General features: G+C 42.5%; 1 protein-coding gene across 3 annotated transcripts; it reads right to left on the bottom strand.

Annotated features, from left to right (window-relative positions):
- Window positions 1-26937, bottom strand: LOC309385187 (phospholipid phosphatase 3-like). Of its 3 annotated transcripts, none has more exons than XM_081939334.1 (7): window positions 26199-26933; window positions 25572-25798; window positions 14747-14904; window positions 14045-14325; window positions 11922-11979; window positions 9125-9301; window positions 1-1022 (listed from the first exon to the last, which is right to left on the bottom strand). In XM_081939334.1, the coding sequence occupies exons 2-7, from the start codon at window positions 25738-25740 to the stop codon at window positions 921-923; spliced, it is 945 nt and encodes a 314-aa protein (XP_081795460.1). In that variant the 5' UTR covers window positions 25741-25798; window positions 26199-26933; the 3' UTR covers window positions 1-920. The 3 variants fall into 3 exon arrangements, with proteins under 3 accessions (XP_081795460.1, XP_081795461.1, XP_081795462.1); XM_081939335.1 differs by having other exon boundaries at window positions 25922-26933; XM_081939336.1 differs by lacking the exon at window positions 1-1022 and adding an exon at window positions 3761-3961 and having other exon boundaries at window positions 25572-26937.
- Between the last annotated feature and the right edge of the window lie 955 nt (window positions 26938-27892).

The raw sequence follows: 27892 nt of genomic DNA on the forward strand, positions 1-27892 counted from the left end.
AAAGGTTATTTCAGGCTTATAAACTCTTTTAACCAGTTGCAACCATTAAATTATGTGATTCTCAGTACCATTTATTACAAAAACACCTTTCACATTATAAGGGGTGGAAGAGATCAGGTTTAGAAGAGAGGAAGGTCTCATCAGGTCTTTCATGACTTTTTCTATACCAGTTTGTTTTGCAATCATGAGGTAGATGAGATCTGTAACGCCTTGAATTTTTTAAATTTGGCCACACAGTTAAGAGATGCTATCCCAACATAATTGGAAGATGCCTAGAATGGCTAGGTTTCTTCCCATCCAATACTTTCAAAATTGTGATTAATTCCTTCTCTATAGTAGTACATTTCTGCAAGACACTCAATTGACTTTCAAAGCAGTAGAAATGCCCCACAAAAACAACAGGTACTAAATATTCCAGAGTTGTCATCCTACTCCAAGCAACATCATCTGACTGCATAATACTTCAGGGATGAGATCATCTCAATATCAGTGAAGAGGAAGGGCGAGTCTTCCTGAATAATACCGGTTTGTAAAAAGTGGATTTTTGTGTTCTGAAGGAAAGCCCAACAGGAGCAGCGATGTGGGCATGGTGTTTTCCAGTAGGAGAGAGGCTCAAGAAGTGTAGAGTGATCTAATTTTTTCCCATCCCAATGAAAACAAGGCTGCCCTACAACACTCAGAGGAAGGGGAGATCGTCAGTGCACCACTTGCTGTTCCTCCTGGTGCTTCCAGCAATTGATGAGGCAGTGGCTGTTGATACAACAGTGATCAAATACTTCCAAGGAGCCCCAAACTGGCTGTGACTATGCCACTGTGCCAATGCAGTTTGTTTAGCAGTGAATGTCTAGCCAGTGGCTCAGTTGGTTGAGGTTCTGGAACTAACAAAACAGAAGTAGTCTCTGCCTATCTTTGAGTCTTTCCTAGCAATCCGTCTGATGGTCTGAGCTGGGGCTGTCCAAGATGCTTGAGGGCACAGGATGAGGCTGCTGCTTGCAGTGAAACATGCTGGAAATATAGAAAGCCTGCAAAGGAAAATATGAGAAAAATGGCATAAGTGAGCCAAACACTTTGAACAGTTACTACTAAGAAGGTCAGTTAAGAGACAACATCCAACTCTACTATTATGCACTGAGTCTACAGTTTAAATCTTTGGCCAAATTGGCCCTTTCCAATTTTCAGATACAGTTATTAAATATATCCATTTTCTGATTTACTGGCTAGACTATTAATATCAGAAATAGAAGACACTGGTCAAAATGTTATGAATTTCAAATTCCCATAAATTTGCTTTCAGTTTGTGTCTTCCTAAAATATACATAATTTACTGAATTTCAGCACATCTCAGCCTTATGCTCCCTTTGTTGTGCTGGAGGCAGAGGGGAGGGGCTGGAATCACACAACCTGGCTAGGAAATGGAATGAGTTCCTCCAGGCTGTCTACAGACAATACTTACAAGGGTGTGTGTTTCCTGGCAGCTTGTGCTAAGCCCTGTGTCTTTGCTCACTTCCCAGACCAGTTCCTTCTAACTGAGCTAACCTTCATCAATTTCCTCCACATCACAGCAACAGAATCCTTATGGGTTTTAAAAAGCAGGAAAAGGCTAATGAAAAAGGGCAAGTGAAAGAATTAAAGAATTGGAGCACCTCTCTTACAAAGGACAGTGAAGGCATTGAGGGATATTTGAGCCAGAGGGGAAATGGATAATAAAAGAGGGAGCTTGATCAAATTTTATGAAATGATACCTATCTGCTATAGGTTAAATATTCAGTCCCCCTCTCACAAAGTTTAGAGCAGACCTCATGCAGATTATATTCAAATAATGCTATTGGTACTACAACTAGGACAGGCAGAAGAACCTTGTTTTCCCTTATATTTAATAGCTAAAGATTCACTGCCACAATGTTCACTAGCACCGACAGCTTGAAAAGTGAGGAAAGACAATAGCAGGCCCATCAATAGCAATTTTCTATGACACTATAGCCAAATGAAACCTTCACACTGAGAATCCACTGTTGGGCAAACGGGAACATAGGTCAGTGGCCTTTGAGCTGAGCTTGTGAGTGTCTAGAAACACCAGACAGATGTCTGACCTTTGAAACAGGATACCAAACCGGATGAGCCTTTGCTGCACTATATAGTTGCCCAATCAGCATGTAATTATGTATTTAGTGCGTAAAAGTATTTATTAGCTGGTTCAAAATAAGGACTATCTGTTGCACAACCCTGCAAACCAGAAGCATCCCTGTGGGCTTTCCAATGAGAGCAGAACTAACACATGAACGGCAATTAGTTGAAGAATCAGTTCAACTGCAAATTAGGAGTTGCCGTATCTGGGCTGCAAACATCCAGCAACTATTAAGATTGCAGGAAAAGCTTAGAATTCTTGGAGAATCTTTGCTATAGTTTTGTGGTCATCCAGATATTTGTAACCCAAATACCAATAGCCTTACCTGAAACAATTTCAAGCTTGCTTGATCAAATAGGTTTGTGTACTTAAGAGCATAAGCAGTGTCCTGTTGGATCGGCCAGCAGCCTTTTCTCACAGCAGCCAACCACCTGCAGAAACAAGCCCACCAGTCTCCCAGCAGATGGCCATCAGAGGCAACCCCACAGCTTTGGAGCCTAATAGCCATTGATCCCCATTGACTGGTCCAACCCTTTTTTGAAGCTAGCCAAACTGGTAGTCAGCACCGCATTTTGTAGTGAATATCAAAGTTTAAATACATGTAATGTAATTCCCCTGCATTTATCTGCCACAAATCTTTCAGGATTCAGTTTAATTGGGTGACATCTCATTCTAGTATGGGGAAATCTCCTGTCCTCTTTTTCCAAACCATGCATAATCCTTTAAACTCCAATCTTGTCCCCTCCTAGTTCCTTCCTTGCTAGATTAAAAGGCCACAAATACTTGCAACCTTTGCTCATAGGGAAACTGCTCCATCCCCTTAATCAATTTAGGTGCCCTCCTCTGAACTTCCCAGATATTCTAGGTGTGGTTGCACCATTTATTTATATAAGGCACTAGCTGATAACCTGGCATTACCTGGGTATTTATAGACATTGAAGCATTTGTCTGACAGAGACCATTGAGAAGGGCTTTCCTTCCCCCTACTCCCATGCCCATCATCCCTGCCCTCTCTCTTCCCACTCCCATGTGCTTCTCTTTCCTGCCCTGTCTACAATTGGCACTCCAGAGTTATGCTGGAACACACACACACACACACACACACACACACACACACACAAAGACACAGACACATACACACCAGGGGTGTCTTACCTCCCCCAATATTTGTTTTCAGAGGGTAAGTCATCTGTGTACCAGGTTTGGTTGATATTGCTCAAGGCGTCCCAGAGTTATGCTGCAACACCCCACCCCCACACCAGGGGTGTCTCCCCCCTCAGTATTTGTTTCTAGAGGGTGTCATCTGTGTACCAAGTTTGGTTGAAAATGCTCAAGGCGCACCAGATTTATGCTTGAAAATAGATAGATAGATAGATAGATGATAGATAGATAGATAGATAGATAGATAGATAGATACTGTAGATAGATAGATAGATAGATAGATAGATAGATAGATAGATATAGATACACACACACACACATACATATACATACATACATACATACATACATACATACATACATACATACATACATATATATCTTTATTATATATATATAATAAAGAAAGATTAATATATTTGGTTCTCTATTTTCAATATTGTTTTTTATTATCACTAATATGCTGTTCTCCTTTATTTTATTGTAGAGGCACACCCTTGACTACGGGTAAGATTTTCTTATATGTCTTTCTTCCACCAAATGCATGCCTCCACTGGAAGATGAATTAGGATGGGGAAAAAAGGGATTGGGCCCAATTCTTCCAGATAGCTTCATAGACAAATTGAGAGTTAATCCTGGGTTTCTGATCTTAATATCCTAGAACACTTGGATTCTCTAGAAAAATAGAACATGCAAAATAAGAAGGAAATTATAACACTTACTTAACTTGTACAATCTGCAAAAATTCATTTTAGCTTGGATTGAATAGAATTAGAACAGTACAGAATTTAGTATAGAATTAAAATAAGTAAAGCCAGTCTTTGCATATAAGAACATAAAACAATAGAGGTTAGAGATCAGCTTTCCCCATCTGTTCACTTTCAGATCAGTTGGGCTCTACCCAGTGGTGTATTACCATTAAGCAGACTTAGCACATGCTTAGGACACCAGGCCCAAAGGGGGCACCACAGAGTTGAGAAAGAAGAAAAAACCAATGAAAATTTGTACAGTATGCACAAAGCAGGGGCACCAAGATTTGTCAGTGATTAGGGCACCTTAATCCGCCACTGGCGATACTTTCCATTATACCAAAACCATCCTGGCCTATTATTTCCTAGTTTCTTATCCTGACCCACCCTGTCTCGCCCTGCTCTTCTTTTAGCTTCCGAAAGGAAGCCCTTATCTCATGCTTTATTTTGGCAATAGCCCCAGTTGAAGTTAAGGGAAGTTGTTCTTAAGTATCATCACCATACAGGGCCCCTACTGCCCAATACGGCTCACCTGGGCACTTCTTCTCTTCCAGTGAGACAGTCAACAATATTTAGTCAAATAGGAATGACCAATTTTCACCATCATCACAGTTGCTGCAAAAGTGGCTGGAACACTGTCGCTCCCTGCCTTTTCTTTTGTTTGACTGTGAACATTGTTTGACAAAAAACTTTTCTTTGTGTGTGAATTATAATACACCATTTCTACAGAAGTCTCCTTTGGATGGGCAGTGGTGGGATTCAAACAATTACCAACCGGTTCTCTGCCCTAATGACCATCTGGGTAGGTGGGGCTCAGTGGTCATGTGACTGGGTGGGCATGGCCAACTCAAGGTCACTCAGGTCAATGGGCACTTCGCCTTAGCTGTTACAATGTAATAAGGGTTAACCGGAGAGGCAGTTTCTGTGAGCAGATCAATAAAGATTAGGCTAGAAACAACACTAGTGTCAGGCCTGTAGTTATGTTCCTTTTAGGATCTTTGGCCTGCCACACTTTCCATTATTTTCCCAAATCTCCCTTTAAAATAAATCACCAGCAACCCCCCCCTCACACGGGGGGGGGGGCTGGAGAAGGGTGCTGAATTTCCAACGCTGACTGACCCGGTGAGCGTAAAATATCAGTGAACAATTATGAGTAAGCTTTTGGAGATAAGAAGCTGAGATGAGACACTTCTCTGCAAATCTTCAAAGGGAAAGGAATTTCTGCTTCAAGATTTATTGCATCTAGCAAGAGGCACAGCCTGAGGGGGATGGAATGGTGGGCACTGGAAAGCTTATTCTCCACACGACTAGAGGATGGCCAGAAGATCTGATGAATGGAGATTCCAGCCATCCCCACGCAGTCATCTCTGATGGGCTTCCCGGACCATTTCGGACAACTAAATGTGAGTGCATGCTCCCCCTCCTTCCCCCCAGCTTGGAAGCAAGGCTTGGAAAAAAAACTGGAGTGGAGATAATTACTCCTTCCAAACAGCGATAAATGAAATGACATATTACCCTGCAACTGAGTTGAAGACAGATTCCCTATTAAAATGGGAAATTCAACCCAGAAAGCAAGAAGAGATTTGGCCAGCATCTTTCACTTGCCAGCCACCGCAAATTGGGCTGCAGCTTGCGAATGAAGCACCACCAAATTGGGCTTTCTTCCCAGGGCATGGATGTAAAAGATTCCAGTGGGCAAATCTGTGGCCATCAGCATCGGAAAATCCTCCAAGCCAGCAGAGGGCACCTACTTGGCCCCAAACTCCTCCAAGCCAGCAGAGGGGTCCTTGGCACATAAACCCCCCTAGCCACCCATCGTTGGTTGAACTGAAACCTGTGAATCAGGAACCCCCGGGATGGGTCTTAACCCCAGGTCATGGATGGGAGGGATGCCAGTGGGCACCTGCCCTCCCTCAGCAGATGGCACCATGGCAGAAAACTGGGCAGTGGCCAACCGAGGGATTGACCTCCCCACCGGTTCCAGTCTCCCCTGCAATGCCCCAACAGGTTCTTACCCCACTTTCCTACAGAGAAGCAATCTCCACAATGGAAGAAGGGTTTACCAAGGGGGAAGCTGCAAGATGGATAGCAGTCCAATGTGATGAGATGGTTCCGAAGTTTAGAGATGTAACTAGGTTCCTTTCCTCGCGGGGGCCAATAAAATGCCAATGTTGCTGTCAACTTGGCCACAGAGCATCAGAGTGCTTAGCTCCAGCCTCAATGCCACAAACGTGTGCACAAACCACCACGGCGGTAAAGAGAAGACCCCAGATGCTACCACAGAAAAGTCATCTGGGCCAACTACCTCTGGAAGAGGATCCCCAACTTAAGGTGATGAAGAGTCCTACCAAGGGAGAGGCCTCGGAGAAGGAAAAGGGCAAACAACCTCTGGAGGAGGATCCCCAACTTAAAGTGACAAAGAGTCCTACCAAGGGGGAGGCCTCGGAGAAGGAAAAGTCCAAACGACCTCTGGAAGAGGATCCCCAACTTAAGGTGACAAAGAGTCCTACCAAGGGGGAGGCCTCGGAGGAGGAAAAGGGCCAGCCATTGATGATTGAATCCAAGAGCCCAGAACCTGCAACACCTGCAGCAGAGAGCCCTAACCGGCCATGGGAAGAGGTCACAATGGACTTCATCGTGGAACTCCCAGACAGCAGTGGGAACAGAGTAATCTGGACAGTTATTGATTTGTTTTCCAAGCAGGCGCACTTCATTGCATGCTCAGGATTGCCGTCTGCAAAGAAATTAGCGAAAATGTTTGTGAAACACATTTATCGCCTGCACGACCCAAGAGGATCATTTCAGACCACGGAGTCTAGTTCACAGCCAGGTTCTGGAGAGAGGTCCTGAGATCCATTGGGTCCACACAAGAACTGAGCTCAGAAGTTCATCCCAGCATGAACTGCGCAGCAAAGAGTGCCAATGCGGTGGCGGAACAATACATCCGGTGTTTTGTGGACTATCAGCAAGAAAACTGGTCGGACTTGCTACCCTTTGCCGAAGTGGCATACAACGACGCGGTCCACAGCAGCACTGAATTGTCACACTTTCTATTATTTTCCTATGCTGTTTCATTAGTGTAGTAGTTGGAAGGGGAGAACAGAAAGGAGTAGATTTGTGGAATGTGTTGTTGTCATTCTTTCTAGAAGCTCAAGGTCATCTTTTGTCTCCGCACCTTGACACCTGACCGGAAGCAGAGGGGTGTAGATGCCAGCGTGGAAGAAGAAGATTGGACCATGTGATGGATTATGGGTGTGGGGATAAGATCATGAACTTTCAACTGGGTGGAATCCCAGGGAGCAAATCAGATTTGGAATTTCATAGCACAATGCCAACATGTCTGTCTTATTAAATTGGAGTTTTAAGGATAACTTTGCCTTGGACTTTGATTTAATTCTGCATGATATTTGGAACGCTGACAACTAGAATGTTTCCTTCCTGCCTTCCTTACAGGATTAGCCCTGTAAAGTGGAAAAAAAACAAAAGGAGATTTCTTCCAACAATCGGTTCTCTGAACCACTTAGAAAGTTATCAACCGGTTCTCCTGAATAGGTGTGAACTGGCTGAATCCCACCACTGGGGATGGGGGATTATTTTACAATTTGTTTCAACAGCCAAATCAGAGGCCTCTCAGCAGCCCTCAGTCTGGATATCAAAGCTGACATAAGACCTAAAAAATGCTTAAAAACTAAATCTTTTAAATCCAATGCTGATTAGGCCTAGCTGTGTGCAAGACATGCTTCCCCGCAGCTCCCACCCGCATTAAACATGTTGGGCAAACAAGCCCAGAGTTTATGTTAAGGGAGGAATAGGTCAACCAGCCTTTTAGAGTTGGATTGGTGTCCACCACACAAATGAAATTCAGCTCCCGAAAGACTCATGCTCGATGGGGACGTCTGAGAACTATAAGATGAAAAAATTCTAATAAACAGGACTTTCTAGAGAACACACTTTAATTCATTTTAGATCACTCTCCTCCTCCATGACAGCAAGAACATAGAATAACAGGATTGGAAGAGGCCGGCGAGGTCTTCTAGCCCAACCCTCCACTTGAGCAGGAGACTCTATACCAATGATGGAGAAACTTTTTGTAAACGCATGCCAAAATTGTGTGTGCGCGTGAGATATTGTGCATGTGCGTGCCCACACCCACAATGTAGTTCACCCCACCCAGCTGCACATGTGTGTCCGACCCCCTGTCATACATGCATGACACACACACCTATGCAGGGGGGGGGGAGTTTTCGCCCTCCCCAGGCTACAGAGGCTTTCCTGAAGCCTAGGGAGAAAATGGCTTCCCCTGGCCCTCCGGAAGGCCAAAAATCAGCTGGCCGATACACACTTGTGGCATGCGTGCCACAGGTTTGCCATCACAACTCTATACCATTCAGGACAAATGGTTGTCAAACATCTTTTTGAAAACCTCCAATGAAGGAACACCTACAACCTCTGGAGGCAAGTCATTCCACTGAGTGATTGTTCTCACTGTCAGGAAATTTCTCCTTAGTTTCAGGTTGGATCTCTCTTATATAATCTTTCACCTATTACTTCTTGTCCTATCCTTGAGGTGTTTGGAGAACAGGCTATCCCCCTCCTCTCTATGACAGCTCCTCAAATATTGGAAGACTGCTATCATGTTATTTCTAATCCTTCTTTTGTTGGACTAGACATACTTAGTTCCTGCAACTAACATACAGTTTAGCCTCAGTCAACCATTTGCAAATCCATCTGGTGGCGATGGTGTCTACCTTACCAAGGAGTAAGTTGTGGTCTACTTTGCCAAATACCTTAATGAAGTCTAGGTAAACTATGTTCACATTATTCCAAGATCCACTAATTTAATCACTTTGTCAAAGAGGGCAATAAGTTTTTTCTGGTATAATCTGTTTTAATACACTCCTGTTGGCTTCTAGTAATAGCTTTGCTAGTTTCTAGGTGCTTGCAAACCTGCTGCTTGATTATATTTTCTAGGATTTTTCCCAGGTACTAATGTCACATATTAATCAACTAATTCCTTCTCACTCTCGGAAATGCAGGCAGAGAGGCAAAAGAGGGTCAGGCAGACTGACAAACACAGGTTGTAACTTACCACCCAATAGGCTACAAGTGCTCCTTGCAGCAGTCCCACAATCACATCAGATGGATGGTGCCGATAGTCTGAAATGCGAGTCAGTCCCGTGTATAGGGCTAGCATGAATAACACAAATTGGACCAGTGGGCGTAGCAGTCGAGCGCCTCGCCAGGTGAATCGGGCCTGCAGGTAGAGCTGGGGAACAAGCAGTGGAAACAGATTATAAAGCAAACAGTAACTCACAGAAAGTGAGTTTTCAATCTGTTTAAATCTGCACTCTGGCAGAAGCAATGATAATGATCCAGGAATCTCAGAGCAATACTCCAGAGAAATTGGAGAATTAAAGGAAGGGGCTGGATAGATTCAGCATGGAAAGGCAAATAAATGGAGCTTTTTGCTTAGGACAATAGATTAACCAATTGATGCCTTATGTGGGCAATTAGAAATCTTTCAATTATGAGAAAGGAAAGCAGGGATGAGAGCAACAGCTTTAACACTTTTCACCTTTATATTTTCCAGCTGTAAAAACGATTAATGGCAACATTTTTTAAAACAAAGTTAGACAATTTATGCAGAATTGAAAAATTTTCCAGATTTCATATTGGGCTGAAAATTAGTTGTTCATAACTCCGTGTCTTATGCAACACAGATGTGAGGCAGAGGTGGGTTGCTAATCTTTTCACTACTGGTTTGGGCACGCTCGTGCATGCGCGCAATGGCTCTGCACATGCACAGAAGTGTCCGGGCAGGTAGGCGGAATCTCCTGCCGTTGCTACTACCAGTTTGTCTGATCTGGGCCGAAACAGCAGCAACCCACTTCTGATGTGAGGTGAATAGAGAGAGAGTAGTAGACACTTGTCCTCACTTGCCCTCTTTCTTACATACTGTAAGTGTGCTACATTTTGTAGATCCTCTGCTTAGGATGACAACAGTGACAGTAACAGATTTCAGAAAAGTGTATGCTGGACCTATCGGGAAGATTCTTTTCCAATAGCAGAGATGAGGCATCCCTCTTTGCCACTCACTCCAGATGAAGGGCTTAGAATCTGAATCTGTTTCTTTGTGAGGAGAGAGGCCCTTTCTCAGTTTTAGAAAAAAGGTCTCATGCTCACAGTCTGGTCCATTTCCTCTGCAATTTCTACAAACAACTTACATTTCAACTTGAACATGAATTCACTACAAATGGCTGGGCTCACTTAAATGGGCCGAACTCAAATAAATCTATAGTACTGCTGTTTTGTTTCATATTATGTTTAACCCCTTCTCCATTTATAATGCAAATTCATACAATAAATCAGATAGTTTTTCTCCATAATGGAAATGGCAATTTGAGAGGAGTATTAAGTTCTGCATGCCTAGCTTTCCATCCAAATTTCAATTCCAAAGTTTTTTGGGAGGAGACAATGAATATTAAAATCAAGGAAGTTTGTGGAAAGATCTGCCTCAAGACAAGGGCTCAGTGGTCATCTGGAACCCCAACCTTTCCGGCTCCACAGACCGGCAGCACAGCAGTGGTCTGCAGGGGAGAGGGGATGGTTTTGCATGTGTAACTGCTGCTTGCAGAAATGGAGCTTTGTAGGCTCACCCACAGCTTGTGCAATTCAGTTCCCAATGGGCTGCGGACCAGTCCTGGTCCATGGACCAGAGTTTGGGGACCCCTGCTCTAGAAAACCCATCTCCAAGCTCTTTAAACTTATGCTGGAAATGTAATTAACAAGAGGGACATTTTATCATGCTTGGTGAATGGCTAAGATTTTGGACTCAATTACATCTAATAATACACAAGATTTTAAAGACTCATATACAATTAAAGCCAGAGACTTTTATTTTGGGATAGAAGGATAAGCAGCTGGGGAAAAAATTAGACCGTTGTTTTATATATAATGATGGAAACAAGATTATTATATGCATAAAGGAGGAAAGGTTCGATTTTACCAACAATGAAGGAATGGATGGTGAAGATGATGTAATTTGTTGAGATGGCCAAACTGACTGCTTTAAATTTAAATGTCTAAATTTAATGATGATTGGATACCCTTTATTTATGGGAAATAGGAAAAAATGTTATATGGTATTGAAGGTTAGAATAAAAAAAATATACAAAAATGTAAATAATGCTGTAAACACAGAGTAAGAGGTTATTTTATGTTTTGTATCAGATCATTCTTTATAATTCTTTTTTCATTACTGCACCATTGTTTCTGCTCTTTTCTTCTTTCATTTCTCCTTCATTTTAAATATTCGTTCTTGTTAATTTTTATTCTGTATTATTTTTTTTAATAACAATTATTTTAAAAAAGCATAGAATACCTATCTCCCTTCTCTGGAAGAACAATGAAAATATCCTTTCAATGTATTTAGACAGCGAAAGTTCAGAAACTAAAATCAGAATCTGAAGCAAGAAGAGGGCAGACAAAAACACACTTCAGGATGCCTGCTAACTCAGCACCAAACATTCTTTTCCGACTAGTCTCTAGAAATTTCTGTATCTAGAAGGGTTGTGTTGCTATGAAGGCTGCCATTCACATAGGCAAAAACTAAACAAGCTCTGCGGAGATTACCCCATAAAGCAAACTCTTCATATGATATATCTTCCAACTGCATTTTGCACAGGGTGTTTGTTTTAATTAATAATTTTGAAGAGAACACCTTGCACCTGTGTCATAAGGCTGTTCCTCCACTGGGTTATGCTTAAGCAGCTACCACATAGGGCTGCTGCCTCCATACTTCCCTCCCCCCTGTGGTTCATGTAGTGTGGCGATGATCTGCTCTCTTCCCAAACATTACGTCTATGAACCTGAAGAGGGGAACTTACCACTAAGTACATCGTGGTATACATGGCAAAGGAGGCATGGCCAGAGTAAAAGGATTTTCTGGAAGAGAAAATAAGATATTTCCCTGAAGATAATATGTACTGCTTAGGTAGGTATACCTATATATAGGTTGGCTCCAGCCACAAATGACATTTGATCATTACATAACCTTACTCTGACTACACTAAACCATTTTCTTATGATATCCTTTTCATGGTTTTATGGCTATCCTGAAAGGCTCCAATCCCACCAACATTAATCATAAGTACCCCAGGACTCAACGTAGTTAACTATTTCATTAAAATCCATTATTTTAGGGAGATTTACATGCCCATAAATTTTCATTGGGCTGAATGTTTGGAGAACAGATTAATTTGATTATACAGAAAAAAAAAGATTATTTGATTACACAGCAAAGACTTCAGAAAGTTCTCTTGGCTGCCATTTAGTGGCTATTCAGATTTCTGTAGTCCAGATAGGATAGCTTTAGTGTGTTGGAATGTTTAACAGTCCCTGGGAACATACAGAGAAAGGGGAAATATGAGAGAGAGATTCTCAGAGTAACTCCATCTTAATTATGCTAGGTTTAAGTTGATCTAGAGAAGTGATTTGATAGACCTCTGAAAATTTGATACATTACCCCTCTAGCAATAAAGGCTTTTTCCAGAAATCCAAGAGATTCTTGAGTTTGTCAGCCTTGAAAGGCTTGATACCCAGTGAAGGCTGAGATCAGCTTTGACTGTAGCTTTTGGGTCAAGCTAATAATAAGACTGCAATACAATAAATGCATTATTCCTTTGAGACTGGGATAATGACAGACTGAAGTGCATAAATCTCCCCACCATTTCCTCTAGTTCTGGCTGGATTAACTGCTCCTCTCGTTCCAATTTATATCTCCTCAGTCCAGATACTCTCCAGATCTTAGATGAAACACATTTGCTGGAGTGTTTCGCCAGAAAGAACCAGAAGAGATGAATGGAAATGACAGAGGAGTAGGTTGGATGTCAGGAGAAACATATAATGGTAAAACAAAAGAAAAAAGAGATTTCCTACTCCCCAAAGATAATGCAAGCCTTGGATGGCATAAGAATTGCCTTATACCCTGCTGGGTGGAGCTTGCAGGACTGAGTATGGCAGAATGGGAAATCCAAGGTTTTTTCTATCTATTTCCTCTGATTTGTGTCTCTTGCAAGGGATACCACTTACATCCTTCTCCATGGGCATGGACAAACATTTTGCCACTCCTTGAGATTGTCCATTCAATTCAGTAGTCTGATTGAACAAAACTTGCCATTGGGGCAAGAAAGTGGGTGCCTATTTCACTTCTAATGTTCCTTGTGAGCAAGCTTTTTTTTTAAAAAAAAACCCCAAACTCCTATTTATTACACCAAAATTGTTTTCTTTCTTTGGTTTAGAGATGTACCCTAATATATTGGCTTCACTTTCTCAATTTTGAGATTTCCATGTTATAGTCTGTGATAAAATGATAAAAGCTAATGGGACCCTCCATACCTAATCCAACTTGAGAGATGAACCTGCAACCTGAGTGGCAGAAGCGAGTAAGTTGAATTCAGGTTCATACCCAGCACTGATGCCTACAGTTAGACGACTTCTTGACATCTCTTTGGAAGTTGGAGCCTATTTGTTCTCCTTCACAGTGCAGATCAATCATGGACACATTTTTGTGGCCGATAGTCATGCTTTTTAGAAGCGTTTGAGTCTGCAGTTCATTCCATTGCACACATTAATAGATTTTTTTGTTTCTGTTGGGGAACTTTTTGGTGGCTCTAGGGCTTACTAAAAGGTACTTCGGACCTGCAGGTTGCTCTCACTTTACACACCTTTGAGCTAGACTTGCACAATTCTTATCTTTTCTGGCTAGTGTGTCCCACTGCCTGGGTTGTAAACTAACTTAGTTGGAGGCCATCAGATCAAGGCAAGTTGCTGCATGCAGCATCAGAAGGAAAACAGGAAACAAAGATTCGGCCCTTTTTCATAAGCAATTTGGCTATGATGCATGTGAAATAACAGGAATAAAAAATATCTACGCACTATCACTTTCCTGTGAATCATTGTCAATATGCCATTGCGGGGCTGGGCATCAAGAGACTGTCATAATACATACCTGGCCTCCTTTTCCTTAGAGCGGCTACCAGTGCAAACATAGTCCTCCAGGTATCCAGCAGAGCAGACAATGTGAGTGAAATTCGGTTGACAGACAGCCAGAAAATGTGGACGGAGGCGACCTACAGCAACTTTTGCCATGTTCGTGAGTGACTGACCCACGCAGCAGCCGAAAAGGAAGGCCCCAATTTCTTTATAGAGGGCGGCCACATAAGGATTGGAGATTGTAGAGCGTAATCTGTGAGGCAGATGATGCACATGGAAGATTTCGCCTACAGTGATCTGCAAGAAAGAATAGAGATGTTGGTCTATAAGCAATTCTGAAATTTGGGAGTAGCGATAGGATAAATGTTTCTTAAATAATGGGATATGGGATATGCACTGTGAAAGAGAAAATGGGGACGCATCCTTAATGAAAAAAGTAGAGAGCATAAAGACCCTTAGATCAGAGAACATAGAATAATAGGGTTGGAAGGGACCTTGGACGTCTTTTAGTCCAACCTCTTGCTCAAGCAGGAGACCCTATACTATTCCAGACATATGGCTGTCCAATCTTTCTTGAAAACCTCCAGATGCCATTATGCTTAGATCTTGGTGAAGGAAATGCGTCCAATTACACAGTTCATTCTTTGATCATTTGGCTATGGGAATTCCGTAGTCATGAGCCTAGCATTCCTTCCCCCTTGCCTCCCTCCTGACTCACTGCTAGGAAGGAGATCAGGGTGCCTGCTGAAATGAGCACTGTGTCGGTGATGGTCTCAGGATGCTTCAGGGGGTAGCTGATGCTACTGTCATTGCAGAAGAAGCCACGATGCACTGGAGAAACGAGGCCGAATTCACAGATGAAGAATGGGACGGAGACTACAGAAACAGGACAAATTTTTTATTTTTATTTTCTTTGTTACTTATTAAGTATTTTAATTTTAAATTTGCTTTATCTTTTTTTCTTTTATCAGCAAAACACACACACACACAACAGAGTAACAATTCAATGGAGATTTGAATATTAAGTAATTAGCTTAAGACTGAAACCATTAGCATCTATTTGATAATTTGATATGAGTTGCAGTTCTTCTTTAGTGTTATTTTTACATTTGGATGGGAAAAAACCAAATAATTTTATTCTTGTAATATTGAATCCTTAATGATAATTAACATTGATATATTTTCCCTTTCCTTTCTCTACACGCCAGTAACTAATACAATGTTAATAATCTCTAATCATATCATATAAACATCACAAAGCAATGTATAGGAAAATGTAAACAATGCTGTAAACATAGAATACGAAACTAGCTAACATCATCAATGCTAGTAAGGTGTGGAGCTTGCCCTCAATTTAAATTCTAGTGGCTTGCCCTCAGTGAGGATGAGAGTTGTCTTGTAGGGTTCTTTGGTCAGGCCACTTACTGTTAACTTACTAGGACTGATGATGATATCTAGCTTAGTAATAAAACATCTGCAAGAAAACAACCAAGCTCAGAGAGCAGCAAGGACTCCTCACAAAGGGAAAAAGAACACAACACGTGTACTTTCCCAGCTTGGTGCCTTCCAGAAGTATTAATATTAACTGTCATGTATTGAGGGCAATTCTAGTCCTTACGTTTTATTAAAGTATATTTTCTTATGACAAGAATAAAACATAGATCCATATAAATACAAAACTGGCCTAGTTCTCGGGGGCCAGGCTGATCCCCAGTAAGCAGAGAGATATAGTCCCTGTCTAGGTTAAATTCCTCCTGTAGAAAAAAACAGCCAGCATGTATCCCTTGCTCTGAGAAATGCAAAATGCTGCCGTGCGGGGGGGGGGGGGGGGAATACACACTGAGACAGTGTCTACATGGATAGGAAATATATCCAACAATGTTCTTGCAACTCACAGGATCTTCCTCCCAAGTATGCAGCACCTGTAGCCATTATGGACTTTTTGCTAATAAATAATACATATACGAGTTTTAGAATACAGAATAAGCATAGCAGACTGAGAAAGGACCTTGGACGACTTCTAGTCCAATACCCTGCTCATGCAGGATTTTCCTTTGGAACGTTAAAGTAAGTCTCTCTATATATGTTACATTGTAGTTTACTCATTTCTGTCCTATTCCTTCTGTTGAGACCCATCTACTATTTAAACCTGGATTAGATTTGAGGACAAGCACTTCTGCAACTTAAATTCTCCTCCCTCCATGAATCCAATTGCAAAGGAATTTAAAAAATACAGTTTTGATTTACTAAAGATGTCATCTGATATTAATCTGAGACAACTCTCAATGTATACATTTTACCATGGTTTATTTCAACCAACCACAGCTTAAGACTAACAACAGTTTATCTGGGATGAGATGGTAAGGCAAACCATAGTTTAAGAAAAGCAAAACTTCTGATTTTTTTTCCTGGGCTTCATTGGAAAAAAGGGAGCAATACGTCTGTGGCTCACTATCATAAAATGCAAATGCACTTTTCATCTCAGTAATTAAGTGTACATAAGGTAGGCTATTATTATTAGAGTGAGGGAATGAAATTGAAGTTGTGGTTTGTTGAACCACAGTGACTGGATTTACATGGTATGTAAGACCAAATCAAACCAACCACATTGTAGTTGTAATTTGTCTCTCTAGGTCTCACATGTTTTTCCTCACTTGCAGATAACTAAACAAAGTGGTGAATGCATCTCTGCCTCATTCGCCAAAATCTTTTTGCTTTCAAGTTCAATGCTGAACAAAAACAAAGTGAGTTTGAGGAATGGGTTACACTTGTGGGAAAAAGTAGCTCTAATTGATGCCCATTGGTTAACATCCACTGGTTATGTTCAGGTTAGCTAGGTCAGATACAAGCCTAGCATGCTGCACTTTGTTTTCTCTTTGATTAGCTTTCTATTGGCACTGAATCTTGAACATGATTTAAGGGATTGTATGTACAAACCAATAAAATGGCCTTATTTAGTAATCTAATTAAGTGTATTGTCTGAGTGCAGCCATAATATTACCAAGAAGCCTACCCACAATTCCAAATCACATTTTTTAAAAAGGAACAAACGAGTGGTTGGATGCATCGAAAACGAAATTAGGTAGGTGGGAAGCTAACCGAAACCACAGGGAAAGAAATAAGAATTATAGAAGGAAAATTTGCCACTGAAAGGATGGTGGTTTTATAGTCTTTGTCCTGGTTCACACCGTGTACTAAGCCATTTTTTTAAAAAAATCATGATTTGTCAAATAAGGCTTGCCCAACATGCTATGCATAAACAATCCTCATGAAATGTTAAACTAACCAGTACTTTTATTTTATAATTAATTGCCTATTAGTACACTTCTATGAGAAGAAGCTTTTTTTCACTCTTGAAGACACCCTTCTCATAGAGCAGACTTGTGCTTCTCAACCTTGGGGACTTGGAAGATGTGTGGACTTTAACTCCCAGAATTCTGGGAGTTAAAGTCCACATACCTTGCAATTTGCCAAGGTTGAGAAATGCTGTCATAGAGCATAGAATTTATCATGCAAGGCTTCTCTTTTACCAGCAGCTACCTTGAGAATGATCTTATGACATTCTTGTCAGGGGGATTTGGATGAAGAGAAATGGGGAGGACAGGAAAAATGTGCTTAACATTATGAAGGTTCCTCAGCATCAGCAACGGGAATGGGTAGAGCCGAAGAGAGAAGGATTATGTTCCTCAAAGCCACTGCAACATCTCTGAACTGAAATGGCCACAGAGAACCAGCTGCTGCTACCACCTCGGCCTCCATTCCCCCCTCCCTGGTTCTTCTTTCAACTGTCATCAGATTCCCTGGGAAGGGCTGTTGAATTCTGCTTGCCACACAGAAGGAAGTGGAATATGAAACCAAGCAGATAAACCTTGAGGCTTGAGCCAAGGTGCCTTGTGGCTCTTTCTGCTCAGGAACCTTGGAATGGATGTCACTTATCCCACCTCTGGGCTTTTGGCACAAAGAATCTCCATCCCAGTCTGAGGGATATGCTAGCTGCCACACCCGAGATCAATTTCTATACGACTCTACCACATTTAGCAATCAGAGTAGGATTTTGGAAGCCTGGGCATATAAAGCAGCCACCCCCAAACCGACTGCTCATTCCCCCCCCCCAATACTAACAGGAGCTGAAACGCATCATTTGACAATTGCTGCTCCTATTGGGTATTTGGAGTCATACTATCTTGTCTAATGTTGCTAAGAACACATTTCTCTAATCACTGAACCACACTTTAAAAGGATTGTATAGTTCAGAGTCTGGATAATCTTGACATTTTTGTAATGGATTGGACTTATACCTCAATATAATAAGGAAAAACATTGCATTTTGGATAATCAACACATTAACAGGGTTTTTTTTAAAAAATGAAAATGATATTTCCCCAACTTTGGGTTCTCCAGATAAATTAGGGCTATTCCTAGACTCTCAACATGGCTCAAGATGGTTCCAACATGGGGCTAGGCACATGGAGAAATTCTTATTTGGAGGCAGCAGATCAAACTCTCTTATGCTGCCACCAGTCACGTAAGTAGAACAGGATCATCCTCTACCTATACCATTGGCTTTCAGTGCAATGGATGCATATATAGCAATAGCTTCTAAGCTAGCATTTCTCAACCCTGGCAACTTTATGATGTTTAGTCTTCAATTCCTAGAATTTTCCAGCCAGTCATGCTGGTTGGGAAATTTGCGAGTTGAAATCCACACATCTTAAAGTCACCAAGATTGAAACTTATTGTTCTAAACCACTGTGTTGCTATTTCAGCAAGGAGAATTGGAAGAACAGCAAAGGCAGGGCATGTGAGGCAGCCACAAGGGCATACAGCATTTGTACAGCCATGTTGTCCGGTTATAACCATAGGCCACCTGTCCGCCCACCATTTCTGGAGGGTAGAAAAAGATGACATCATCTTCAAATACAACTCCTCTTGGTGTTTCTGGTGTTACACATTAAACATGGTTTTTTTCTGGCTTGTGCCTGTTGGACTGATGAGGTCCAGATTGCTTGGTCCACTTTCATTTCTTCTAAGCAAGCCCTTGCATTTTTATTGGTTGTTGTGTGTAGTGGCAGGAATGCGGGGGCACCATTTTGGATCTGCATGCTACTCTCATAAGGGTAACTTCCTTTCCCCCATTTTCGAAATAACTTTTTGCTTCTTTAATTATATAAATTTTTGAAAAACTATTTTCAAAGTTAAAGTATCAGAAAGCACACCTATACAGTGATTTGGTAAAATAATAGTTTCTTTCTTGCATTTCTTGCAGCTTTTGTTTGCTTTTCCCCTCCCCCTCCAAGGAAAATAAAGCAATTGGCAATGGCTTTCCTGGCATGGGAAGCTGGGAGGGCACAGCAACAGGGGAACTGTCTGGGGAGAGAGTGTGCATAGCAGCCAAGCAGTCCAATCTGAATTCCTGGCAAGTTGCTGCTGAATTGTCCCAACCTGCATAGAATTTCTTCAAATTAGCTTACAGTTCAGCTGGCATCAGCACAGGACAACGGTAGTGCAGAACTGCCTCTAGACTTGAACTTGGGAGACAGTTTCCCAAATGTATGGTTTTATCACAAGATTTAATAGACAAGGCCTGCCCTACCCCCTTGAGAGCTCCTGAGCATATTCCTTCATTGAAATGCAATGGAATCTAGCCCCTTCCCCAGCTGCTGAGTGAGGTGGAATAGCTAGCAGTAGGGTTTCAGGGATGACATGTTGATTATCTGGGGCGACGCTAATAACAGCCCTAGATCCTTTGAGGTCATACAAAAGCTTGTTTCACATGTTTCAGTTATGCCAATATGTGTCTTTTCAATCTTCCTATTTTATTTGATATGTATTTCTAAGAAGCTACATATTCCCAAGCATCCAAATTTTCCTCCTATGCCCTTTTCTAATTTTCTGAAGGTCTTGTTTGCTAGCTCACAATAACTTTTCCAGGTTTCCACAATAGTCATCTCTTGCAATCATCTCCCCCTCCCTCCAAGCTCACCTTATATGGTGCCCCAGTGCTGCCATGCATGTAGATCTTCACTGGCACTTGGAAGGAGCTATTAATATCCACTTCTCTTGGCGCCCTGAGGTATTCCCATTGCCTCTCTTGGCCAACTGCCCAGGTGCAGCCCTAGCAAACAGTGAGACTGGCCAAGCAGTTACACCAGGTTGAAGGTCCCCGTTTGAAGAACTGGTTGGATTCACACATTAATATAAGGCACAATGTATTACATTTTCTGCTCAGAACAAAGCAGATGGGGGACATGGTTTGCTTGTTTGTGGGTTTTGCTCTCCTTTAATAGACTCACTAGAAGTAAAAAAAGTAAGCAAAACAAGCCATGACTGTTTTGCTTCTTTGCAAGACAGATTCTAGCTTCCTCAACAAACCATGATAGAAACAATTTGTGGCTTAGCACAATGCATGAAACCAGCCTTCAATTGCAAAGCAACTATCTCCTAACAGTTCAACAGCTTGACAAAGAGGGACTTGCTCTGAGCCATGAGTGACACTCTTTTGACATTATTTGGCAGGGTGTTACTCCTGGTCTCTGAAAACAGGCAGCAGCCTGTCTGGCCCCGTCACAGCAACACCCAGGAGAGCAAGATTCAGACTGTGATGTTTTCCGAGTTCAGGGAAGGAGGAGAAGGTTCATGAAAAACTGAAAGTAGGAAAACAGTGGAGGGAGGCTGGAGGATGCTCATAAAACTGTGTTGGGATCAGCTGCCAAAACAGAAGCAGTCTGGAGTTCCAGCTGAGGATAAAACCAGAATCTTCCTTTCTGGGAACAGATTTTGCCTACCTACAACTTGAACTCTCTTTGTCCCAAGTTAACCTGAGCTTTGCTAGCTACCAGTACTTCTGGGTCAGCATCTGAAGGACAATCCAATTCTTATCTGAGATACTTTCTGAATGCCTCTTCCTGCCCACCACTACTGAGCCAACTTTTTTACCTGCCAAATTGCCTGCAATCTGAACCCTTGCTCCTTCCAGATCGCTGTCAAATTCTGCAGATGGAGTAGTGGCTTGAACAAGTCAGCTCCTTAGTAGCCATCCATGTCAGTCCACCTAGATAACCTTTGTGCAAATTTTCTTCTTACGTTCTGGCCATATTTCCCAACAACCTGGCTCTAGCATATATCGAAGGCTAGGCTAAAATTGTATACAGTCAAAAAAGGATTATTGATACAACATGATGGATGAAAAGACCCCCAATTTCCTAATATTCCAGGTTATAGGAAAGATTACCCAAACTTTTAAACTGACCTACTTTATAGACAAAGTTTAATTCTGCCTTTCACCCAGAGCTGTCCCAAAGGCATTATCTTATCTGCCTCTGACTATAGATATGCACTTGCCTGGGATTAATAGACATTTATAAAATTGTGAACTATGAAGAAACTGGATGGAAATTTTATAATATTCTTTTCAAATATTAAAATTCTAGAACCAATGGAATATATCAAAAAGATTCTGCACTAACTTCTACAAATATTATATCATATGGTACACATTATTATGTTGAATTCCTGCTTTATTATTTGATAATGGACACAGAACAACTGTCCATCACAGAGGTTAGCAGCAATAGCTAAAAATGTATCCTCCTTATTCAACGTGTTCCTTGACATTTCAGATACTGGATGGCAGCAGTTGCCTTGTAGGGTTTTTTTTAAAGCGACCATTGCTGAACAATTTCCAATTTTTTAAAATAAATGTTTGCACATGCTAATAGTTTGACAGTATACTTACCACACATAAGAACTATTTCTGAATGAAATCTAAAACCAGTGTGCCTATTTCCATCTGACATATGGTAGACAATATATCATTTTCTATCTCTGTGCTGTTTATGAAGGTTCCATTCCTAATAACTACACAAGGAGAACCAGCATGGTGAATACCTTTAGTACAAAAACTGGGCTATATATTGGGGACAGGGGACTCTTAAAGAAGCATTGGCACTTAAGACTAGTTTCTACAGTCTATATCCCATCTCTTGTGAACAAGTATAGTCTTCTAGGAAATTCATCTGCAAATATCTAATTCAAAGTTGTTACAAAGACAATAGCTACTCTGCCTAGGGACAAATCAGACAGATCACCCTTTAAGCTGTGATTAAATATGCCTAGAATCGGTTAACTTCCTTTATTTCATTTCTGCAGACATTCTCTTCTATAGACTGCTTGTTTAGATTTCTTGTATACTTATTAAAATGCTTCCGGAATTCCCACATAGAATTCCTAATTATGAAACTATATTGAAAAATAAGGCTATATAGTGTGCAGTTCTCTCATTCAGAGACCTGGTCCTGTTCACAGCTAATTCTATGGGAGAAAAAACGGGCATTTTTCTAGCATCCATTTTTTTCTGCTTCACTTGTAAACAGAGAGTCACATTTCAAATGTGGTCACATACTTTATAGCTTGTTCTGCTGCAGTTGTGAACTGAAGTGATACCTTTGATCTCCCAAACCTACAACTAGCCACTAAAAATTCATATCTGCCAGGAACTCATTAGGTGACCTCAGGCAATTTCTTCTCTTAGCCTTATCTGCATGATGGGGATAACAAGATTGTTCTAAGAATTACAAGATAAAAGATCTGAAGGTCTTTGAATACTTCAAAGCAGCCTCACAACCTGCTGCATCCATGATAGCTTGGAGCATCTTTCCCTTACTTAAAGTGTGGTTAGCATGGGTGTGTGTGCTGGTTGGAGAACACAGGAGTTGTCCTTATCTGTACAACATTCTATACTTGCTTGTGATTATTATTAAAAAGGGACTGCCTTGAAGAGGTTAAAGCTTCCTTGAAGTCAGTGAATACTGATATCACTACAGTAGCAGCAAACAGTGAAAACAATTCTTTCCCTTTGCTCCAGTCTGCCTTTCTTGTCTGTCCTCTTTGCTTTCACAGGCTCCATGTCAACTTGGAACATCCAGTTTGGGCTATGTTTTCATATCAGAACTTTTTACTTAAAAAATAAAATAAAAATACAACTTCTTTGGAAACCAATCAGGTCACTTTCTAAGGAATTTTTTTCAAGGTTTTCAGTAACATAAGGACACCACACACACACACACACACACACACACACACACACACACACACACCCCATCCTCATCAGGACTGTAGCTGGCCTCAGCTTTTATGTTGTGAAACACAACTCTTTAGCTTTCAAAAATGTACAACCCAGTTTGGAAAGAAAAAAAAGTAACTTATTGAAGTGCAAAAATGGAATATCCCCCTGGAATGAGGACATAAGAATTTAAATAAGGTCTCCTGCCTTAGGCAGGGGACTGGACAAGAAGGCCTCCAAGGTCCCACCCAGCCCTAGGATTCTGTCTTTCTATTTCTATAATTCTCTTGTGCCATTCTGATGAATGCCCTTTCTGATGGTCGTACATCTGTCTCCAAGCACCAAACACATCTCTTTGTACCGAGCACACTCTTGTCCTTCTCATGGCTGAAACCCTACCAGAAGGTGACTGAAAAAGGAAAAAGCCAAAATTTACTGATGGGCTGGATTTAAACTGAGCTTTTCCTCCTCATCAGTTCTGTCTGAAAGTTTCCTTATTATTCCGAATCATCTAGCATAAAATTGAGGCTGTTTGTGAGCACAAAACCTGGTACAAGGGTATAGAATTTAACTTCCTGGAAAATGCCACATTCATCTTAAAAAGCAGCCTCTAGGGTTGGAGGCAATAATAAACTTTGCATGTGCATGTGGGTAGAGCCTTAGGAAATATCAGAAGGCAGAAATATGACTGAACTGAGTTGACTGGAGTCTGGACTTGAGTGGTACCATATGGTTAGCAGAAGTAGAAACCTGATCTTTGCTGCCATGATCAGCAAAAGTGGGTTATCTTAAATTATTGTCTGCAGCTCCCTTTTTTTTAAGTCTATGGAGATTCTCAGTCATCCAGGTCACGGTTGCCCCAAAGGTGCTTTTTCAAAAGGCAACTGGACTTCAAGAGGAGGTGGTCGTTTGGCAGCTTTCTTCAGAAGCAAAATATCTTCAAGGAAAAATAAAGCCCAGTTCCTTTTTTTAAAAGGACCTGTCTCCTGCAATAATGGCTCCAAAAAATTCATCCAACCCAGATCCTAGGCTTAATTCTGATGGGATTCAAGTAGCCCTTTGTTTTGACCCAAAACCTCTCCAGATATTCTGTCATATATTATAACCAAGATTTACTTCCACAGGGCAGAATCAGATGTTACCAACAGGTTTGTTTTTGTTTGTTATTAATATCCACCTGGTTTTGTGGATAGGTTTGTTGAGAGCGACCTGTGGAAAAAGTTTTCAAACTTCTTCCCTAGGTGTTTTCCCCCCTGATAACTAGGCTTAACTATATGAAGAGTCCAGCAGGAGGTGAGGGCAAGTGCCTAGGGGAGAAGCGAATCACTGGATAGAGTGCAGAATTAAAGTTCTGCTTGCTGTGATTGCCCATTCTTCTCAAGAATTTGTTCTCATCTCTATACAATTATTAACCAGCAAGCAGAAGATCATTAACCAGGAAGCACAAATGTGCAGAAATATGTGTTGTTCTGACTTCCAAATGGTCATCTCCCCTTGAATAAAGGAAAAGGTGCCTGTGCCTGAAGGTTCTTAGTACTCCTAAAAGTGCCATGCTTACCAATGGATATACAGCTGGCCTCCCTGACAGACCTCCTCAGGGAGCCATTCTATAGGCGGTTTCTGTGTTGGCGAGAAGGCAATTACTTATTGGATGTTTATCCCATTGGAGGGGTGAGTGGGCAAAGTGACATCCATTGCAATCTCTCCTGATACTGCCACGTGGTCTCCACATATCTTGTAGGAAGTGACACCCGCTCACTGTTACTGCTTTTCCAACAGCAACCTCTATAGCAGAGCACTTGCAGAGCAAGAAAGTGGAAGTGAACCTGATAACTGAGTGTCATACATTTAACACCCTATCAGAAAGCTATTCCAGAAGACTTGACTTTGCTCAAGAGCTGTCTGCTCCATCCCAGCCATGGACCACTATGATTCGTAGTGACATAATTTCCACAGCAGATGTTAAGGACTAAAAGTCCTCTGTGGAGGATTAAATGAATATCTGAGCAGCGGTTTCAGCTGCATGTTTCAACTCAGAACAGCCTTGGACTGATGCAGACATAACAAATGGGTATGCCCACTTGGAGCACCCAGTACTGGTTACTCTGATTCTTCCATATGATAATAAGTTTGGTCCTGTATTACCAGATTCCCAATTATCCAAACCTGAAATAAAATGGACTGCCACATAAATTAATTAGTAAATTAAATAAATTATTCAGTAAATGATACCAGAGTCTGGGAAGCTGGAGATTCCCAGGTCCTTTTGGTTCAGACAAGAAACATGATAGATGCAAGAATTCCCAGTTATATGCGTAAGGAGGTAGCAGTAGGAGCATAAAATAAGTTGGTCCATCACCTCTATTGCAGAGAGAAGTTGACTATTTAATTCCTTCTCATCCCTCTGTGGCAAAACGTCTCTTGATAAACAATTGTCATGTACTAGTATGTAGAAATTGCAGAGCCCCCATCCTTCACTCACCCACAAGTAAACACACAACATCCACGGCCACCAAGGTCTTCCTCAGCAATGTTTGTGGAGGAGCAAAGGCAGTGGATTGAATTGCTGAGCTCCGCACAGTCACCCTGACCTCTCTATGTTCACTCTGCCACTGTAAAGGCTGCAGGGCCTGATTAAGATTGTTTTGCATCGTCTGTTCAGGTCAGCTTGCCTTCTGCAGGATCAAGTTGGATCCAATTTCTTAGCCCCTGCAAGGAAAACAGAAGCCAGAGCTTTGGTTCCAGGTGGAGAGATGATTAACTGGGATCCGGTCAGTAGCTCTTGGTAGAAAAATAAGGAACGCGATGTCGGGTTCGGAAAAGAAAGCAAACCTGGCTTCTGAGTGTCTTCGGGCGATTCTGTCCGACCTTCCAAGGGGCCTGGCGGCGGGGTGGGCTGGGCTAGGGCGAGGTTAAACTACAACCAGTAACTTTTCGCTGCAAGTTATTAGCCCAGCGCGCCTCGTCGCGAGGGAGGCGTTTTGCAAGGCTCTTCTTACGTTAGCTCCCCTGCCACGAGATGGCAGATCCCGAGTAATCGAGCTAACCGAACTTTGTGAGGGAATGGGGCAACTTCTGAGGAAGTAGCTGCTTCGGGGCAGAGACCCACCTGGCGCCTTCGCTTTCTCCTTCAAACCACGCGCGTCCGGGTGGGCGACTGCAGAGTTAGGACGGGGGAGGGAGGAGGACTATTCTTTCCCGGCGGGGCTGAATCTCGGCTCAGCTCTACTCCGTCTCTGTTGGTCTTTCGTCGGTTTCTTTCCTTTCCCTTCCTGACGCGCCCGCCCCCGCTTCTCCTCGGCTGAGTTGCCGGAGAGCCCGAGCGGGAAAGGAAGTCGCGAAGCGGCTGCGATCCAATTCACGTCATAGAACCATCGAATTGGATCGCACGTGCACTTGCGCGTAAGCCCCTCGGCTTACTTCCGAGTCGATCTGCCGCCGAACTCTTGGGAAGCAGCAGAAATTAACAGGGAGGGGCGAAGGACGAGAGATCGGGCGGCGCGCGGTGGGTCCCCGAGCCAACCCTCTGCCCCTCGTCCCTATGGGCCATCGTCGGAAGCGTCCCGTGCCCAGAGCCGCCGAAAGATTCCCGGGATGGGAAAAACCGCATCGGCCACCAACTCCCCTCTGGCAGCAGACGCACTCCTCACGCCTAGATCCGAGGGCGGTCCCTGTCATGAGGCACGGTCAGGTGGCAGTTCTGGGAGTTTAAATCGAAGAATAGCCCCAATCTTCATCGATCTTACTCAACTCTTTCTTCCCCTTCCCCTTCTCAAAACTCATTCTTGCTTCACCATTTCACTGCGTGGGAGGCAAGGGCACAGCTTGCGTTCTGCTATCTGAGAATCTTTGCTCCATCTGAGCAAAGATCAGGTGTATCCAATCAAATTATCTGAAGGGGAAGGGAAATGTAATTTAACCCATAAAGCGCACCACGGAGAAAAAACTTATGGGTCTTCTGCACTACCCAATCAAAGCACAATCCTCCCCCCACCCTCCAGTAATCTGATGTACACTTTAGTTTGTTCCCAACCCGTAAGTGACATGGCTCATAAGTCGTCTTTAAGGTACTTGCATTTCAATAGTATTTTCTTCAATTTTGACAAGGTTGTTAGATCGGGTAATGAAAGGCACAAAAGGCTAGCGATAAAAACAGCTCTTTATTGGTATAAGGACAGGCATCCACTGAATGCATGGTCAGGCAGCACTCCAGCCAATCAGGGGCCTCTCTGTTCCCATACAAAAGAGAGGACCTGAGTGGAAACTACTGTTGTCTTGCTGCAACACCAGGGGGGGGAGGGAGTATCTAACACCCCTCCCCTCTAGGATGGAACATTCTAACAGGTGACACAGTCTTTGTGTCGTCCTGCTGGACCTGCGCAGTTCAGTTGGTTGGTTCCCCTTGCGCTGATTGGTCGGACCTGCTGCCTCTCTGAACCCGTCCAATGGAACCCTCTGGAAACTTTCGGAGGCCTCGGCTGGAACTTCTGGAGTTGGATCTTCCTGGGCCCTGTCGGAATCAGATAAGTCCCCTGACGTTTCCTGCTCGGTTTGGGGTTGGTGCGGCTCAGCTTGCGGTGGTGTCGTTGGCGTTTGCCGGAGTGGGGAGTTTTCCACTCATCCCCGGAGTTGGTCGATGTGCCTCCTCCAATGTCGTCCGTCCTCGAGCTGGACGGAGTAGGACCACGGGCCTGAAACCACGACAGATGGTTGCGGGTATCCACAGGGTCTCCCCCGTGTAATTATGTGCATAGACCGGGTCGTCTATGTTGAAAGTCCAAATTTTGCTCGTGGAATCAGGGC

The sequence above is a fragment of the Natrix helvetica genome (genome assembly GCF_964273705.1).
Source record: "Natrix helvetica genome assembly, chromosome: 1".
NCBI classification, from domain to species: domain Eukaryota; kingdom Metazoa; phylum Chordata; class Lepidosauria; order Squamata; family Natricidae; genus Natrix; species Natrix helvetica.